Genomic DNA, 21,072 nt, shown 5'->3' on the forward strand with positions numbered 1-21,072 from the left:
ACCCTCACACGAGTTGTGTTCTTTCCTGCGGGGTACAGCACCTCGCGTTCCAGCGTTGACTCCGACTCAAGCCTGGTGCTGTTCTCCGGTGTCGCTGTAGTTGCTTGTAATGTCGCTGAGTTTTATGGCCCCGCCATCTTGGACTGCTTCTTCGTTTCTCCTGTCTTGGGGGAGTCTTGGCTTATTCTGCTTCCCCCCTCGGTGTACCGCTCGCACTGGCTGCCTCCTTTGCTGCTCCGTGTGTTCCTACACACCTCCTGCCGCTTTGTGCGGGAGTCCGATGCGTTTCGCCGTTCTCTCGCTGCTTTTTACCCCCGGGGTCGCGGAGCTCTCGAACTTAGGCAACCGCCTGCGTTGCCATCCAAGCCACGCCCCAAGTGACATCCTTCTTGATCAGGAAAAAGAAGGATGATGAAAGCGAAGGGTAATGGCTAAAATTCCTGTTTTGCAGATTTAAAAGATTCTTTAGTGATAGTTTGCACTCTAAAGTCTGAATAGTATCCAGAAATACACACCCTGAACAACCTGGTGGTGTATTTCACTATCGAAATGGAGCTGCCTTCCGTTAGGATAAAAACAACTGGAACCTCTCACTTGCCACCCAAGATTTAAAGAAACTGTTTTGATGCCAGGGAGGGAAAGGTCTATTCCTTTAAGTCTAGTGACCAAATTTAGAGGCTTGTACAGAGATTATAGACCTTTGAAGTCATACTGGTTTGTTTTGTTCTGTAACCATTCATTTGTAGGCTCTTGGCCCTGCACACTGACTTCCTAGTTGTGCTTCAGAAGATGAAGAGCATTGAGAACGCTTTTTTCCCAGTCTTGTTGCTTGTCTCCTCTGTGCAGGCTAGGCGCCGAAGGCAATTTTACAATTGTCTATGAACTTCCATTAGCTGCTGTGCATGGAGTGTTTGATGGTTCTCGAATTTAAATAAAAACAGAAAGTGGGATGTCTGATTGTCTTCTTGCCTGTGTTTGTGTGGCTGGAACAATATCTGCTCTTAATCTAAAAAACAAAAGGGCCAATGACCTTGCAGACTGCACACAAATGACCATTGCATCAGGCACCCAGGATCAGTCTGTGTAGATCAAGTAACTCCTGTGATAAGATCAGGAGAACGCTAGGCGTCCTGTATCTGCGCTGCTGTCCTGTGCTTGCGATACATGATGAAACCTGTGATCAGGAGGAAGGTGGAAGCCAATCCCAAGCTTATTAGGATAAGGGTGAGGTGACTCTGGTTGCCTGGTGTGAGTGTAGGGGGCAAGAGAGTAGCATCAACAAGTCTGGAAAAGAGAGAAATGAAAGGTTAGTAAATCACATCCTGACACATAATTAAATCTTGCAACAAGTGGCAGAATTTCAGTGGGGCAAATGGGTTACTTATCTGTATCTATGATCTTTAAGCATTTCTGTCTTGACGAGATTGCTATACATAATATGTAACAAATGTTGTATTCAATGTTTTATTAACATTGTAAATCTATAGAGGACATTCCTGGCAGCTACCTCTTTGGTAAAGTCTCACACTTCATGGTTCTAACCTAAACCTTAGTGTACTCATCCTTGCCCCTCCAAACAACCGCATGCCCGGGATAAACTTGTGTGGGGGTCATACACTTTGTAAACCTTCTCACCCACCAAAATATTTCTATTTGCAGGGCCTCAAAGGTATCACCATCCAAAAACACTAGACTTCATCCACGTTGAAGATTCAGAAGGTTGAGATGCATCACAGGTTGACAGTACACAACCTTCAAGGTATAATCTTTCTAAATCAGTACTCTTCAGTGCAACAAAAACATACATCCTGTTAACACCTGAAGCAAGTGACCCGATTCGAGATACCCGGGTCACTCGCGACCACCTCTCAGCCTTCCATACAAATGAAGAGTCGGTCAGACTGTAGAGAATACAAACCAAAGTGATTTATTAGTCATACACTCGAGCGGAGTCCAGTCGGACCATCCTCCTTGGATTACTGCAGAGCAGACTGACTTCAGACAACATGGTAAGTTGTAAAGTAAATTTCCAGCACCCCATAAGACACGCCCAGACTGGATTTTTCTAGTTGGGAGCTAATGAACAAAGGAGGTACAGAAAGATTAGTCCTGGTACCGGGCACACTTTATCTTGTATTCAAGGTTACTCTGCCTGCCCTCACCGCTCTGAGCATTGGGAGCAAGCCTATCCAATCAGACACATATGCGCTAATAAAACATTCTATTCATCAGTACAGCAATCTCAGCCTTGGAGAAATACCTGAAGACTCATTGGCAGCTGTTTTTTGGTGAGGCAGACACAAAGTGAGACAGAAGTGAGTTTTGATCACGGCTCAAAATGGTGCCTAAGTACAAAATGGTGCCATGAATGCAAACTTAAATCATACAGTGCATGGAAAATTCGGGAGAAGCAATTTTCTAATCCAACACACCCATTCTCACCCCACCCCCTTATTTATCCTCTCTCTCGCCAATTGACTCGATATAGTGACATGGGTTGTTGCGACTTCTGGCAAGAACTGCTCTTCACAGTACCAGTCAAAAATAGCTGTCCTTTCAAACTGCGTCAAGCTTTCTGGTTGCTTGCTTTCAGATATGTAGATCTATATATGATGAATATCAGTCTGTGTCCATACCTGTTCCTCGGCCAACGCCAGCCATGCTATTCCTTTTTCCTCCGACTTCTCCGCAAGAATTTTCTACTCTGCTCAAGAGCTTATGGCACTTCAGCTGCCCAATATGTGCATTTGGAAGTTGCCAGTATATACTGGCAGGCCCCACTTCTTGCCTTCAGGTGCCAGCACAAGTTTGAGATAAACTGAAGCAAGAGTGGCAAATTTGTATTAGTTTTAATTGCAATGTATGACACATTGACCTAAACTATAGCAGTGAAACCGCCCACTTAAATCAGATCTCAACAGATCTTTTGAGTGTTCAATCACTACCAAAGCATGCAGTGGGCATTTTTGATCTTATAACAGACTCTAGAGGCTGGACTTACTGTTACTCTTAGAAACTTAACTTGATGATTCAGCAAACCCAGACACTGCCCCCTGTTGGGTATCCAAAAGTTCATCAAGACTGACTTGACACAAAAAAGGGGGGCGGGGAGTGGCTGTGGTTATTTTTCACAACAACTTTAATGCTCCACCTTTCAGTTAAGCAATCTGTCTAATGCCAAAGGCCTTGGATTCTGCATCACACTGTACCCCAACTAGTCCTTTTCAAGGTGCCATGATTTATCGGCCACCAGGATATGCTAGGAACTTTGTGTTCAATTTTCTCTGGTCTGTGTGCTGGGAGACATTTGCTGCACTCAGCCTTGACAAACACAAGGAGATGATGGACCGAGCGCTGAAACTCTTCAAACACTTAACCCAGGCACAGATCTGAGTTGAATCCATCATCATTCTTTAGCTCACTTTGCCACCCCAGTTCAGACCCACCCATATGCAAATCAGTCTTAATCCTATTCCTCATGGGAACAGTCCAGCCCGAACTGCCACGCCAGTCCTTCCCTGGACTGTTAACAAGCATCCTCGGACCAGTTTTGGGGTTATGCCCCTCATCAGCCAGGCTAGCTTGAATCCAGTGGCAAAGTGAGCAAGGGACCCATGTCTGGGCATACCCTGCTAACTTGGGGCAAACACAAGGAGAGGATGGATGGAGCTCTGAACCGTTTACGACACAGCCTCGAAACAGCAAGCTCCTCTTCAAAATGTCCAAACACCGAGTCAGCGGCCATGTGCCCCTTGGTTCTTTCAGACCTTGGCGTCAGAAAAAAGGAAATGAAAATCCCTTGAAAGAAATTAGCATAGAGGCTTTGTTGCAAATGACAACGAGACGTACAAAGCGGTGCCTAAATTCTACTGCAAACTTATTAAAGAAGCCCAAGCGAATTTCTTTGCTCAGAAAATCAATGTTGCTAAAAACGAGCTATATCTCAAGTTATTCACTAGCATTTTAGCCACTAGATTAAGCCCTCACATGTCATCTGTCATTGACCCAGACCAGGTGGGATTAATTCCCTAGAGAAAAACTAGCGATAACACGAATAAACGTATACTACATATAATAGAGAAGGCTTCGCGATCGATGGGAGATCTGCTCTCAGCGATCGACCCTGAAAAGTCCTTCAACAGAGTTCATTGACCTTTTCTAGGGCAAGTCCTAGCCCAGTTTGGAATTGGAGAAAGATTTAGGACATGGGTGTTGAACTGCTATCACCACCCCACAGCGACTGCTAGAGGAAATTACCATGTATCCACTCCCTTCACTAGTAGCAGGGGCACACGACAGGGGTACCCATTGTCGCCCCTGCTATTCGCTCTCTTTATGGAGCCCTTGGCCCAAAGAGTTTGTGACCACCCCAATATCACAGGGGCTACTTTTGGGGGGTGGAACAGCATACTATTAGTTTATATGCAGACGATGTGCCGGTGACCTTGGATAAGCCCGCCACGGCGATCCCGGATTTTCTGACTGAACTGGAAACTTTTGGCCTGTCCTCAGGGTTTAGAGTTAACATGGGTAAGTCTCAGGCTCTTAATCTGTTGCTGTACTCCGCCCTGGTGGCACAGCTTGTGGCTCAATACCCTATTCAGTGGGCGAAGGTGGCGCTCCCTTCCCTGGGAATCCGACTGGCCTCTTCCACACAGATGACCGTCACAATTAACTACCACACTCTACACAGACAAACCAAAACTGATTTATCCCGCTGGAAACACCACCAGATTTCATGTCTTGGGAGAATAGTGTTGTAAATGTATTACTTGTTTCTCTCAACTCTATGATCTTCATTTTCTATTCTCAGTTCCTGTATTCTAGAACTTAGGTGGCTCTGACTCATATGGAATCCTATTGGAGTCAGTTTGTGCCTGGCCAGCAAGCGTTTGGTAGACTGCTGTTTGTGCTCCATTAAATTACAGCTTTAATTATAAATAAGTTGTCCCTTCTTACCTACAACAATTTGGCAACGATACCTGCTGGTCAGAAGGTGTAAGGAGGTCAAGCTGTATCCAGGGAGTGGAAGAGGATGTTTTAAGGAGATTCCGTTTTTACAAGCAGCAGCTGTCATCGCAAAGAAACCCACTACGTGCAAGAGAGCATCGGAAGTCAAAGAAGGTGAAGAAATGATGTTTCTTCAATACGGAGGGAATTGCCTGGCATTTGTTTAACAGTGTCGTGCTTACAACGAACTGTGAGTAGCCCGCGTCTTTTGAATTCAGCCTCGCACTCTGTGCACGTTCATCTCTGCGCTCTGTTTTCTTGCGCGAGAGGCAAGCATTCGACGTGGTGTATCCAGGGAAGCTGCGCGTCACAGTCACCCGTAGTGCTGTGTCTCAAGCCTCGCTTTCAAATAAAACAAGCCTCTGTTTGGATCAAGGCCATTTTGAATGATTAGAAAGTCCGTTTTTGACTGCATTTCCTCAAAGCTTTGTACCTTCATATCGTAATTAAATCCATAACTAAGCAAATCCTGAGACTCCGATTTTGAAATAAATTAAAAGGTATGTCAAATTAAAAATATAAAGGAACGTTAACTCTACTGTTTAAAGCCAAAGAAGAAAGTTACTGAAGGAGGTTCTGTTTAGAGTCATTTATTATTTATTACTTTTTTTTAAAACTGATATATTCACAATTTTGGTTTGTGTGCACACATTATGGCTCAACAGGTGAATGTTCCCGTAAATGTCATTCTTCCACCTCCTTTTTTAACTGATGTTGGAAATCCACAAATTCCATGGGAGGATTGGTTTATCATATTTGACAATTACCTGGAAGCATTAGATGGGCAGGAATTTTCTGCAAAGCGAAAAAAAGCCATTCTGCTCAGCTCACTGGGCAAAGAAGGTCAGAGAGTTTTTCGGTTTTTGCCTATAGCTCTACAAGCGAATGGGCAGGCTATGCCCGATGAATACAAAGAAGCCATTGCTAGGCTTGAGGTAAGATTTTCAAAGGAAGAGAATCTTGTGATGAACCGTTACAAGTTTTATACGCAACATCAAAGAGAGGCTGAATCTGTAGATGACTATGTAGCACGTCTAAGAGAATTATCTATCAAATGTAAATTTGGAGCCATGAACGATGAGCTCATAAGGGATCAACTTATGGTTCAGTGTGCTAACAAAAAAATACAAGAGAGGCTATGGGCAGCCAAGAACCCGTCATTGAAGGCAGCTATCGATTTGGCGAAAGTCATTGAGGAATCAGAGAACTGTATGAGGGTTATTGACTCCCATGAGAAAAACACATCACAACAAGATGTCTCTGAAGTTTCTGTTAAAAAGAGTAATCCGGAGTGTGAGCATTGTGAGGAAGAATCCATTGCTGTTGTTAATAATAAATCTAAATATTTCCAGAGAAAGAACATTCCCAGCAATAAACAATGCTCAAGGTGAGGTAGTTATAGTCACTCCTCTGAAGCAAGATTGTGCTTTGCTGCGAACAAAGAGTGCCTCAAGTGTGGCCGTGTTGGACATTTCTCTAAAATGTGCAGAGCTAAGATCAAACAAAGAGTGGCCGTTGTGGAAGACTATATACGTGAAAATGGTAGTGAAAGAGACAAGCTTCTTGTTGTCAATGATGTTGTCACTGTCAGTGAAGAAAGACGTCAGAACAGACCCAAGGCGCTTTTCCTTATTGATAAACACGAAGTGTACTTGATGGTAGACACCGGATCTCGTTATACAATCATACCATAGGATTTGTTTACAAGCATATGGAAGAACAAAGATCTTGTTCAAAGTGACATTAATCCTACTGGTTTCCAAGGAGAAAAAATTGACATTATTGGTTATTTTGACTCTGATATTGTTTTTGAGAAAAGGTCTATTTTTGGTCGAGTGTATGTTTCGGTTGATGGCCCACCCATTTTGGGATGGGTACATCAATACGATCTGTATATCATTATTAATTCCAGAGCAAAAAAACAAGTTATGGTCATTGAGGATGAGAGTGTTGACAGTATTCTGGAAGAGTTTAAAGCTGTTTTCAATAATGAATTGGGTGAACTTAAGGGGTATTCCCATTTCATTAAACTGAAGAAAAACAGTATTCCAGTTCAACACAAATTAAGGAGGGTACCTCTGTCTATAAGGGATGATGTAAAAATTCTGATTGATGAAATGTTGCAGAGTGGTATGATTGAGCCAGTGGAAGCCTCTGCTTGGGTTTCTCCTGTGGTGATTTGTAAAAAATCGGATGGCAAACTGAGGTTCTGTGTGGACCTCAGGTCATTAAACAAGTGTGTGGTTGCAGACACTTTCCCCTTGCCCAACATAGGAGAAATGGTATCTACTCTTCAGGGGGCTAAGTTTTTTTCTAAGGTTGACCTGAGGAGTGCATATCACCAGGTAAGACTACATGAGTCTTCCAAGGAGCTCACTGCTTTTGTGACTACGGAGGGTATTTTCCAATTCACACGGCTTCCTTTCGGTTTAATATCAGCAGCCAGTGTGTTTCAAAGGATGGTGAGTGAGATCTTCAGGGGAATACATAATGTTATCTTCTTTCAAGATGACATTCTGCTTTTTGGTGACTCTGTAGCTGGTCACAATCGTGTACTCAAGGATGTTTTGCACAGCGTTAAGGACACTGGTCTCACATTACGAAAGGAAAAGTGTTCTTTTCTTGTGCAGAATATAGATTACTTGGGTCATGAAATATCAGCCGACGGTGTCAAACCTAAAAGAGATCTTTTGGAAGCCATACGGTTGGCTCCTAGTCCCGCAGACAAAGACCAGTTGCGCTCTTTCATGGGTTTAATTGAATACTACTCGTGATTTGTAGAGAAATTTTCAGAAAAGACCATACCCATGAGGGAGTTACTGAAAAAAGGGTGTAAATTCAATTGGTGTGTTGAGCATGAGAATTGTTTTATCAACCTAAAAAAGGATATTTGTAATGCAAACATTCTAGCACCTTTTGATACCAAGAAAATGTCGACACTGTTGGTTGATGCTAGTGCCACTGGCATCGGTGCTGTGCTCCTTCAGAAGCACAAGGAGGGTGATCGTCCCATTGCATTTGCCTCACATACTTTGTCAGCTTCTGAAAGAAACTATTCGGTCATCGAAAAAGAGGCCTTAGCAGCGGCATGGGGCACACAATATTTCTGTACTTATCTTTGGGGTGCTAAGTTCAATTTAAAGACTGATCACAAACCACTTGTCCGTATTTTCTCGCCTGGTGGTGCCACCGGTGGTTCTCCTAGGCTTGCTAGATTAGCGGCGAAATTACAGGGGTATCAATTTGACATATCACATTTACAAGGATGGAGAAATTTCCAGGCAGACTGTTTGTCAAGACTGTCTGTTGACACTCAGGATATTAATAATACAAATTTTTGTTTAGAGAATTGTGATAGCAACATTGCTTGGATTGATGATATTCTTCATTTGGGTGAAGGGTCTTTTTCAAAGGATGATTGGATTGATGCCATGTCAAAGGACAGTGTCTTAAGAGAGGTTGTCGAGTTATTAATAGTTGGTCCCAGACGTGAGAGTTGTGTTAGCGTTAGTGTGAGGCCATTTTTAAAGGTCATTGATGAACTTTCTTTATATAAAGACAATGTTTTGATGTGTGGAGAGAAATGTATTCCGCCCTCTACCCTGTGATCTAGGTTAATAGCCTTGGCACATGAGGGTCATTTGGGACAGACGTTAACACAACAAAGATTAAGAGTCAACTTCTGGTGGCCTGGTCTGGACTCTCAAGTTTCTTCTTGGGTTGAGGCATGTACATATTGTAAGGAGAGCGAGAAAAGGTTGAAAGTTGCTGTTGGATCTAATATGGGAAAATTACTTCATCCTGAGTTACCTTGGCATACATTATGTTTTGATTTCATTGGCCCCATGGAGGAGTTACCATTGTCTCAACGGTTTGCTATAGTCTCTATTGATGTTTTTAGCAAATGGCTTTCAGTTGAATTTTTAAGAGACATTACAACAGACACAACTATTAGACATTTGAAGTCATTGTTCCAACAAGAAGGCTCTCCTAGCGTTGTTGTCACTGACAATGGGACACAATTGGTTTCTCATTCCAGGTGTCATTTTTTTTTAATAACTTTGGCATTAAACACCATAGAACCTCTCTCTATAACCCGCAGGGAAATGGTTTGTGTGAGCGCTTGAACAGACTTGTGAAAGGCACTATTCAAATGGCCATCACTCAAGGTGTTCCTGTTAATGATTTAGTACAAGAAATGGTTTATGCTTATCGCACTTCCACTCATGGTTCATAGAACAAATCTCCTTTTGAAATCATGCGTGGCAGGGTTCCTAGTACTAAATTAACACCTTCTTGGCTGAAAAGTTTGATATTTGATGATGTGCATTATGAGGGTATTACCAGTCCACAGCCTTATTCTTCAAAAATTGAAGAGGGTGACTTAGTGAAAGTGAGACCTGGAAGATTCACTAAAGGTTTGTCAAAATTTAGAGGTCCTTTTACTGTAAAAAATGTTTTTCCTCATGATCTTACTCTAACCAATGGTGAGAACTGGAATTTGAGGAGAGTAGCTTTGTACCACAAAAAAATAAATAGTGAGACTGTCTTTTGAAAATAATGTTATCAATGGTGAGAATAGTGGTTATATGTTTGCTTCATCTGAAGATTCTACTGTTTCTCATTCATTTCCAGTCCAAAGGCAGTGTGATGGTGGTGGTGATGCTTACCTACAACAAATAGCTTCTCTTAAAATGGCTAATTTACATAAGATTCTCTATCTTTTTCAAATGATTCAACTGACACACCCGAGAGGGGTGATCCCGAAATTACAAACAGAATTTCACCAGTTTATTTTTAGAGAAGAGACCGCGTATGTTGAAAGAGCTTAGCTATCTTCTGCCCCATGCTGGAGGCCTGGGTATCACAAACCTCCAATTATATTACTAAGCAATGGAATAGGGAGGAATACAAAAAAAAATTGGTAATTTCAGGACAGAGCTGTGGCTGGCACTTCCCTATGGAAATTCCGTTTTTGAAGAAAACGCAACGACCCCCAAAAGCTCTATTGATCCCCTGTCACGAAGGCGAACATAGACGTCTGTGATCAAACCAGTATCAGGCACTGCCTCACGTCCTTTCCCTCTCCTCTAACGATGTTGTTCCACAATACAGACTTCTCCCCAGTGCTGGACTCGGGTACATTTGCTAAGTGGCGTCAGACCAGCTATTGCTCAGCGGGCCATATAATTGACGAGGAGGGAGTAATCTTCATTACATGACTACGCTCAGATTTTGCCATTCCAGAAACCGAAATCTTACCTTACGTACAGCTTTGTCATTGGCTCTTGCACCCAGACAATAGAACCAATACTCAGAGACCTCTCACTCCCTATGAGTGATGGCTGGTCACCAAGACTTCCGAAAAACTGCATATTTATGAATTATATGCCCTCTTGAATCAGCCCACTATGCACATGTTACGGCTAGCCAAAACTGATGGGAAACCGTGCTCGATAGGCAGCTGACCGCCAAGGATTAGGTAGAGATATTTTACAGATCCAGACAAACTGCTTGTAATATAGCTCCTAATGAAACATTCACTCATGTGGTTACATATTGGTACTTTTCGCTAGTTCACTGGGGGTGAATACACACGCCTACACGTCTGGAATGGCTCCACCGTCTGTGGTATATTCTACACTATCCCGTACCAATCAGGGCGCATCTGTTGGGGAATTATGGCGTCCTTACTTGCCTTTCCTCTTACAAGACTTCCGGGAATTGACATGTCTGAGCTTGTCCCTACTACCCCATCACGGAATGACTCTCAGTGATCTGAATTGTGCTGAGTGAGAGTGATATGAATTGTGCTGAGCAAGTTTGCGGAGCGGGGTAGGAGGGAATTCGGGGTGGGACTGGTTTTGTTTGTTATAATCCAGTGCCAAGGATTGCGTAACTCTGTATTGTGCTGTGTAGTATGATGCACCTGTATATCATTACTTGGCGTACTTGAATGAAAACATTTGAACTATAAATATAAGCTGTGCAACATCTTTCAGATTGCTAAATCTTTCTCCTACTCAGTTCATGTAGTTCTGCCTTCTTGGAAACTTTGTATGCAGTTTTTGGATTTGTTTGAATACAAAATTGTGAAAATCGGGAGGAATTTATGGACCTTCAACAGTTGACTTGTAAGCAGGATTTGTGCTTTACCGCCGGACGGATTTAATCATATGCTCTCAGAATTCAGATGCCTTACCGTAGAGTCTAAGCAAGCTATCCTTGGGTGCAAGTCAGGAGCTCCTTCTGACCCTTGCCTGCCCAGGATTTTAGCTGATGCCATAGATCTGATAAATCCTGTGCTGAACACCATATTTAAGACACCCCTTAACTCCGCTGTGGTCGTCTGTGCATGGAAGCATGATAAGGTTGTGCCATTGATTACAAAAAATAAATACAAATCTTATGTGGATTCTGCTATTCTGAAATATTTCTTTTCTTCTTGCTACCACGAAAATGCTGGGGAAATTGATCATCCAGTTACTGGAATACCTGGAACAGGATAGTTCTCCCCAAACAACTTAATCAGATTTTTGCCTCAGACCCATCCCTGAAACTGCTCTGCTTAAAGTAAATAAATCAATTAGAATCATAGTAGACAGGAGTCCGAATGCTGCCTTGAATCTGTTGAACTTGTTGACGGTGCTCAACACGGTAACTTATCCCATACTGATCCAATGGCTGGCGCATATGGGTGTTGACAGATTAGACCTTGGATGGTTACAACCCTTTCTTGAGGAGAGAGAGTAGTCAGAGGTGGTTTCCTTCAGGCTGTAAGCACCTTAATGTAGGGTTCTCACAGGGCTCCTCACTTAGCCTCACATTATTTAATGTGCATAAGACCCCTAGGGTAGTACCTATTCAATCCTTCGGTGTCAGTTGTTTGATACGCCGTTTATATGCATCTGGGTCGGTCAACTGGGAAAGATAAATTATTTCCTCACAAGCAACGTTCAAAGCCGGTCTTAGGAGTGTCTTTGGCTGGATGAAGCAAAATAGCTATACTCATGCGGTTTGGCCCAACGATTGGTGGCCGGCTGACTGTAACCCAACGCTTCCACCCCAGTGCCTTCTGTTGTAAGGAATCCGAGTGTCAAATTTGTTTATGATTTGTCTTCTGATCCTCACAGTTGCTGGCTTATTTTTTGCACTACTTTGTTTGCTCAGGAAACTTCTAGATCTTTTTTCGGTAACTTCACGAAAATTCATAGTGCATGCCCTAAGTACACCAAGGTTGGACTATGTGAATAGACTCTACCTAAGCCTGTCTATTGCTTAAGTGACTGCAAATCATCCAGAATGTGACAGCTTGACTCATTCTGAAGATTCCTCCCCGTGTGTCTGTTTACATCTCGGCTAAAACAATTGCACTGGCTGCTGGAACCAAAGCGTTTCTTGCTGAAATCTCACTGAAAATCACATGGTGCTGCCTATGAGACAGGCCCTATCTAACTTAAAAAGGCTTCAGGTATATAGCCCCTCTAGAAAGCTGAGGTCACCTGAGATGCTCTTGCTTTAGATCCCGGAGTAAAACCATCAAGGGGGTTGCTCTTTTACACTCTAGAGCGTGGAACAGCCTTCCTTTTTCTCTCCATCATACTGCTAATGTTATGCACTTTAGAGGAGCAGCATAACATATGGTTGTTCACATCCAATTAACGCTGGCAGCTTCGGTTGTGGTTCCTCTCCGCATTAGCGCCGGGAGGCCCTTCTGGGCAGTCACGTGCGCCATATAAGTACCATCATTCATTCGTTATGTTGCCCTTGTTTGTTCACACCCATCAAGTCTAACAAACATCGAGAGCTAAGTCTCCTAGAAAAGGTCAGCCATGTTAAACATAGTTGGTCCAAGATAAAAATGTTGTTCATTTTTGTGTGCTAGAAACAATAGATTTTCTGGCCCTTTGGGGGCTGGTGGGGGGAGGGTTAATGGTAATATTTCTAAATATCAGAATCCATTAGAGCTGCAAGCTTTCCGACTTCAGCTGTGTGCCTGTTACATATTTGTTTTAATTTGAATAACATCTTCCAAGAAGTCTTATACGTAGGACATACATGCACATTAAATAATTGAAAGATTTCCTTCTATACCGTGTCCACTTCAATCACAATCCAGAGTCACGTGCCAATGTTGTTGAGCCTTTCTTTGGAATGATACCATCTGAAAAGTCATGTGTTTACCCTAATTTTTTTGTCTGAGTATTTCTAACCTGACTTGTTTATTATGGCTGTTATTTGACAACCATTGGCCTACTTAGCTTTTTCTCAAATCTTCAAGTGGGTCCTACTCTTTTGAATATTCATACTTATATGCGTTTTATAAAGCACTGCCTAACACACTTCCTCTGCATCTAAGTCCTGTAAATAAACTATACTGCCGTTACCCAAGTTCATGGCCCTCGATTAATAGTTCTCCCAAGGAAGGAAGGAATAGTTCGTCTTGCTAGGAATACAGCTTTTACCTTTTAAACCACAGTGGCGGGCAATTACGTCACTAGCCATCCTACAGCAAGTAAAATCATGTGGCATGATCTAAAATGGCTTAGAGTTGTTACGTAAAACCATGATTAATTTTGATGGGAACTTTCACATTTGAATATAGTTTTAAGAATTAAAACGCACGATTATGCAAAGAAACAATACAAACATCAAAGCTACCATCAAGAAAGCAAAGAAGCTATATTACCTGACATTCATTTGGAAAGCTACCTGCCTGTCTACAGAATTCGCTGCGTAACTGAGATGCATGTAGGAAGCAAGCGGCCTGTCTACAGAACTATTCAAATCACTAAATTCTGGAAATTAGAATGCACTTCCCCTGGCATCATTCATTCACCTGCTCTCTGTGACGTACTGCCAACTCGCTTTATCTCCATTGTTAGAGCCCTCTACAGACCCACATCTATCTAATAACGTCTATCACAGCCTCCACTATTCCAGATTTCTAGCCCCAGTTCTACCTTTAGGTTTCTATCTTTCAGCCTGCCCCCCTTTGTTCTCCTCGTAGACATTTTCAGTGACCAAGTAATATGGGATATTTTCCTTGACGCTTCTATAGCACTGTTAATCAAAGCAGTCATCAACCATTTCCTCACCACTGTAAACTTTCATAGTGACATTACTCCCCTCTTCAAACTAATAATTAGGAAACTAGCTACCAATCCTGCAGACTTCTCAAATCTTCTGTCGATCTACAATGGACCTGTATAAGGGAAAACTCGCTGAAAGATGAGTTTCTTTTAAGGAAATCACAACTTTTCGGACTACTAAACAATGGCATGGAATTAATCTTAATCACCACTTGGGAGAAGAATCACTGCCATCCTATCACTTACTGGACCTCTTCTCTGCCTTTGACACAGTGCATCACCCAACCTTACAACAGTGACTGAGCGATCCCAGAATCAAGCTAATGCTTAGGACTGGATCTCATCTTCTCTTTAAAAAATCTCATATCTTCCTTTCCGTCTTTCGTGTCTCTGGGATGTATCCATTCTCAATACTCGAATCACTTCTTTAAAACACTTACTTCTACACCCTCCAGGACCTCAACAAATCAGTCCACACTCATGACGCCAAAATCATCCTGAAACTTGAAAATTCTTCAGAAACGTGGAAACCGAAATTCCTTTTTGGGCATTCGATGGTGCTGAAGTGGCCTTCACACAAGACAAACTACACCCCTACCAACCAAGAAGGAATCCTTAATGTAGACTGTTCATGCTTCTGTCCTTCTACTGGTTCAGAAAGACCCGCACACCAGAGTCCTTTGTAATGTCAAACGTGGCTGTAGCTACTTTACACTCTACTACATCAATGATATACCTCACACAACCACCATCAAGAATGCGAAAATGCAATGAAAACAGAGTAACAAGCAATGCTTTGTAGTGATGATACCGGAAAGTTAAGTATTTGTCAGCGTTTTTATAGAGAACCATTTCACAACAGTTATGCAATAATTTCAGGTTTCTATGTGCCCCTGGATTAATATCTACATCATCACATCTATTTAGGGTGTGGGTTGTTTCAGGGTAGGCTCTGCCAGTGCCCTCTCAATTATTTTCTTTAGATAGCCTGATGGGGGAAAACGAATTGAAAAGGGAAGATCTCCTCACCTTACACGAACCAGTGCGAAGTTGGTGCCATTGAAAAGAAAAGTGTCTGGCATGTTATAGATGGCTTCCTGCAGTCTTTGTGAGAGTGTCTCTACCTTGGAGTCTAAACAGGTCACAGATTGCCACAACTCCACAGAGAATGCTAAACTAGGATCCAACTTCTGCCCCTCAAAGTGGCACCTACGGGGGAAACATAATTAATGAGACTTAGAAGGGCCCGAGAACCATCCTGATTTAAAAGTATAATTAAGTCCCTATCTTCATCCTGTCTTAGGCTTTTCCCCTCTTACACACAATGCTCCACCCATTGGGCTTAAGCCTGGAGGGTCCTCATTCACTTGGAATTAGGCATGTAGTCTGTTTCCATGTTGATTTCGACCTGGGTATATGTCGACTACGATGACCACAACTCCCAACATTACAGCCAACTCCCTGCCCACCATAATAACTCATAATAATATGAGTGATTAAATTAACATCTATGTGTATGTCCTGGGACCTCGCTCTGCCCTTTGCTCCCCAAACACATACCCAAAACTCCAGAAATTAGGTTTAGTTCTTGTGTGTCCTCTTGACGCTCTATCTTTGGAACACCAGTAGGCATCACTGTGAAAGAGAAACTAGTTTTGTCAACACTCACCTGGTGATTCCAGAAACGTTTGCCAGAACCTGGACTGCCAGGTTTGCCAACAAAGATAGTGTTTTCTCTGAAATCTGCATGTGGCCTTCTCTTTGGTCTAGGTAACCCTGCAGGAATAGGACTTTTGTTCTTTTCATGGCAGCCTCGGTTGGATAGTTTGAAGAATCAGCTTCATCTTTAAAGATGTTGGTCGCCGCCTGGCCAGGCTGGAAATCTTCGGTACGGGTGACATTCTGACAAAACAGACCATTTGGGCAGAGGATCAACCCTCTGTATCCTGGCACCTGCAGAGAACACCAGGATGATGACATTAATATATATGCTGGAGATTTAACAAATGCTACAGCGCTAGAGTTGTAACCAACCAACCTACAACATACAATGGTTTAAAATCTTGTTGAGTGGGAGGCCTTTTGCACATCTTTAGGGAGCGAGTGTTCATGTAATGTGTATCAATATATTCTGTGTGTGTGTTTGACGAGAGATTGGTATTTGCACATAATCTGAGTAATTTCTCTAAGTGCAGGTGTGTGTGTGGTAGAAGCGATTTGAGGTTCATGGACTTTTGAAAACTGTAGAAAAATGATGCAAGATGTCTTTTCTGTCTTACATCCCATGCAGAATGCATGCCTGTGTGCCTTTATCTTTCTCTGTGCCTTCACCACTCACAGCAAAACAGTCTGGTTCTCTCAGTGCATGCACCACATTTGCTACTTCACATTAAGAGCCAATTGCGGGAACCCCACAACTTCTTGCCCCATATTGTTCACTGCATTCTCACAGGAAGACAAGCCGTGGTTGATATAAGTGGTGATGGAAGGTGTTAACAGGAAGGGAGAAGAATGGGTCATGGTCAGCCTGGAGACCGAAGCTGTGGAATTTCAGCCGGAGATTCTGGGTTCTTCATACTTGCAACAAAAACACACTATTTGAGGAAAACCCTGTCAAGGGTGAACGATACTGACAGAGAAATTTAAATTGACTAAGGTTAGTGCTGATAGTCAGCCAGGAGGCAGCTTAGCTAGAGTATTGGTCCTGTTGGAAAGTGGTTACAGTGAAAAGGCTTTAAGGTATTGTAGAGTCATGTTGTGTTCCACAAGAGTAGGAGAGGGATATTTCATATTGAGCAGCTTCAAGCTGTAGTATTGTCATCCATCAGGTGGTTGCAGTCATTTTGTTGTGAAATTAGTTTTAGCACACCCATGTAGGAATGGCGAGGTTCCAACTGGCATAGTTTTTAGGTCTCCCCTGAGCCAGCGCATGTGCTACTCTGCAAGACATTTAGTAAGTGGGTTTTCAAAGTGCTACCACAGGCTTTTGCTGGCCTCAAGCTTGCGGTTACGCACGCGTGCACAGCCTCCATCTGTCTTTCCTCCAGCACGGGTCATTAAGTGCATCGCGATCACTTTCACGGTCGTGTAGCCAATGCTTGTTTTTCTTTGAACTATGGGTGTTGAAGTATTTGTCCCACTGCACCCTTTTGTCAATTTATTTTGCTATATTTACATGGCTGCTAATGTATAAAAGCAGAGAAGGGAATTCATAACTTTGCCTCGTGTCCCTAGCAGAACTGAAGATTTTTGTTCACGAAGAATTCAAGTCTTATGTAAACATGGTCGCTACTAGATCAAAACCAACTGCAGCCATTGCTTTTTTCATTTGATTGCTCTTATAAACACTTTCCAAGATAGGCGTTAATGTCTCAACCTAGTATCCTAGGGCGGGCCATGTGCCTGAGATAAGGACACTTCTGTAGTAGGGGATCTCTGTGTATAGTCATAATCTAGTGAATAGTCCCGCCCATGTGCGTGGACCCCGGAGCAATCAAAAATAATCTCTTACAGTGTCAAAAAATGCAGAAAATGCATAGACACTTAAGAGAGAATTTAAAGACAGATAATGCAGCCAAAAAGGCTACACTGTCCAGTACTTCAACTAGAAATTCCACCATAAAATCCACAAAACAGCAAAGCCTGTACAGATTTCCCTTGCTTAACAGCAAAATCCCTCAGGAATGATAGAGAGAAGAACCTGGACAGACAAGCCCCATAGGCTGCCATTATGTGGCTTAATTAGGATACTGTGCCTTTAAGGAACCTTCTCTCAGTATCCCAGAATGCATAGCAGGTCCAACTTAGCCTCAGTTCTTTTTTCCGGCTCCTGCAAGCAGGACCCTGGAGCATTGAGCTCTCCCTTTTCAAGGGTTTTTGGTAGTGTTTTACACTAATTTCGATTTTTGGTACTTTTAAAGTACTTTGGTGACTTTCTTTCTGTGTTTCTGCACTCTTTTTTGTCCATAATGCCTGCATTATTCGACAAATGCCCTGAGTGCTCAAGGAAGAAGGCCAGGTCAGACTCCCATGAGGTCTGCATTCTCTGCCTTCCCTCTTCCCACATTCCTGAGGAGTGTGTGATCTGCAGAAGCTTCTCTGGAAGGACCCTGAAGGAGAGGAAGAAGATCAGGCTTCAGGGACTTGAGGAGAGAAAGTTGAAGGCACGAGGTGGGTCAGGAGGGGCTCCTTCTACCCATGCTGAGGCCTCTGTGGGGCTCCCCAGGGGCAGGAAGACCAGCCCTCGCCCAAGATCTCCGTCTGGGTCAGTTGCGCTGACCACGACGTCGAGGGGACGGTCAACGGCCAGTTCCAGGTCTCCCCAGGGCTCTGGGTCGAGAAAACGTCGCCCGTCGACGTCGAGGAACGTGTTCCGGCCGCCGTCGAAGCCGGTGTCGATATCCTCGTCGTCGCTGTCGGCGTCGAGTGGTCGACATCGGAGGGCCCGGCGTCGGCGCTCGCCGTCGAGGCGACACCGCCGTTCGCCGTCGAGGACATCGTCGTCGAGGGGATCCTCGTCGTCGAGGTCGCCGTCGAGACGGAAGGCGTCTCCGGCGCCGAAGAGGTCGACGTCGAAGCATTCCAAAAGACCGACGTCGAGACGGTCAAGGAGATCGACGTCGAGAAGGTCAGAGAGGTCGACGTCGAGAAGGTCCAAAGGGTCGACGTCGAAGCGATCCAAGAAGTCGACGTCGAGGCCGGCGAAGAGGTCGAGGTCGCCGTCGAGGCACCATCGCCCGTCGTCGAGGTTTCGTGGCTCGTCGATCTGGTCGGGGTCGACGTCGAGACGGAGACACGGTTCGACGTCGAGAAGTGTGATTCGGTCGACGCCGAAGGACCGTTCGACGTCGAGGGGACATCGGTCGTCGTCTGGGCACCGGTCTTCAGCGTCTGGAGGTCCTAAGGATAGGCCCAGGACTGTGGGGGGCTCCCCACGCTCCGGAAGAGATGGTGGCTCGCCGGGAACGGCGCATTCCGGTGAAGCCTTCTACACCTCCTTCGCGGCCTGCTGTGCCGAAGGGTCCGCCTCCGAAGGCCCCGACCCCACCTCCGAAGCCGGCTCCGCAGACCCCACGTCCGGTTGCTCCTCCACCCCCGGTCCCGCCGAGGGCGGTGTCGATGCCTAAGTTCCCGACGCCTCCGAAGAAGACTCCTAAGAAGCCTAGGACTCCTGACCCTGGGAGGCCGAAGGAGCGTCCGAGGCCCAAGAGGTCGAGGTCTCGCTCGGGGAGACGGGACAGATCAAGGAGTGGGCATGGATCTTCCTCACGATCCAGGCGTCACCACAAGAGACGTCGGTCCAGGTCACGTTCTCCCTCTGGGACCCGTTCCTACTCGCCCACGCTGTCCGATTCGCCGGAGACTAGGGTGTCTCCGATAGACGATATAAGCACATTTCAGGAGGTTCTCCTGCGTGGAGCGGCGAAGTTGGGCATCGAGGTTGAAGCACCTACGGCTTCTACCTCGGTGATATTTGAGACATTACACAAAAGGCACTTGTCTCGCCCCCTGTTACCTCTGGTGCCGGGGCTCCTTGAGCCCGCCGAACAGCTATTCCTGACGCCGGCAACGGTGAAATCTGTACCTTCCAGGATCCTAAAAAAGTACAGGGCTCCGGACTCAGACCCAGCCTTCTTGAGGAAGGACCCGGTACCGGATTCGGTCATCGTGACTGCTGCACGGAAGCTTCATGCCACCTCCCCTGCGTCCACGGTGCCTCCGGACAAGGAGAGCCGCTGGATCGATTCTGCTGGTCGTAAGGCGTGTGGGACATCCGCCTCGTCAATGAAGGCAGCCAGTGACTCGGCTTTGCTGGGACGTTACGACCGGTCCCTGTGGGACTCGATGGAGCAGTTCGCAGACCTTGTCCCTCGAGACCGCAAGGAGGACTTTGTGGAGATCGTCCAGGAGGGGATGCTGGTCTCTAATCAGGCCATCGGCGCCGCAGCGGACATATCATTGCTGTCCGCGCACGGATATTGCCACGGGATTCACCAGAGACGCCACGCTTGGCTCAGGTTGACGTCATTGAAACCGGAAGCACAGCAACGCGTGGCGAATCTCCCGTTTTCCGGAGATACCCTCTTCGGGAAACACGCGGATGATGAGATGGCCAGGATGAAGGCCGAGGCGGAGACCCTGACGGCAGTGGGCTTGGAGAAGCCCAAGGAAAAGAAACCCTTCCGACAGTACCAACGTCGGTTTGGGTCGCAGGGTCGTGGAAGGGGGCAGTCTGCTGGACAACATCAACAGCAGCAGCAGCAGCAGCAGTACAGGCGGCCCTTCCAGAAGCGACAGGGTGGTAGAGGTCGTCAACAGTCCTCTACCGCGACCAAGGGCCCGGCCGGGTCCCGTCCCTGAGCTGTTACTTCCCCCTCGTCCGTTACCCGCTCCGGTGGGGGGAAGCGTTCAATTTTTTCTGGCAGAGTGGAGAAAAATTACTCAGGACAAGTGGGTGCGGAATATTGTTTGCAATGGATACAGTCTACGTTTCACCAGCCCTCCTCCATCGATTCCTCCCGTCAGCTCGCAGTATCAACTGCGCGAGCTTCGGACGGAGGCGGACGTTCTGCTACGGAAAAGGGCGATCGAAGACGTACCTCTGTCTCAAAGAGGAAGAGGTCTGTACTCTCGGTTCTTTCTTGTCCGCAAGAAGGACAGAAACGAGTTCAGGCCCATTCTGGATTTGCGGCAGGCAAACAAGTGGATTCGCAGAGAAAAGTTTCGCATGCTGTCGTTGCATCAGATCTACCCTCAGCTGCAACGAGGAGACTGGATGTGTGCCATAGATCTACAGGACGCATACTTCCACGTACCCATTGCATGCAAACACAGGAAATTTCTGCGCTTTCAAGTCGGCACCAATCACTATCAATACACGGTGCTACCCTTCGGACTGAAGTCTGCACCCAGGACATTCTCAAAATGTATGGCAGTGGTAGCGGCACACCTGAGGAAGAACAAGGTGTTT

At 45.1% G+C, this 21,072-nt stretch overlaps 1 protein-coding gene across 1 annotated transcript in view; it reads right to left on the reverse strand.

The window, feature by feature from the left end:
* Positions 1-1,088: 1,088 nt before the first annotated feature.
* CIROP (ciliated left-right organizer metallopeptidase) overlaps positions 1,089-21,072 on the reverse strand; it is a 451,682-nt gene continuing 431,698 nt past the window's right edge. The window contains 3 exon segments of the mRNA XM_078640610.1: positions 1,089-1,284; positions 15,132-15,311; positions 15,772-16,055. Of these exon segments, the coding sequence (XP_078496736.1) occupies positions 1,089-1,284; positions 15,132-15,311; positions 15,772-16,055 (660 nt within the window).

The sequence above is a fragment of the Lissotriton helveticus genome, chromosome 5_1, assembly GCF_964261635.1.
Source record: "Lissotriton helveticus chromosome 5_1, aLisHel1.1, whole genome shotgun sequence".
Taxonomy (NCBI): Eukaryota; Metazoa; Chordata; class Amphibia; order Caudata; family Salamandridae; genus Lissotriton; species Lissotriton helveticus.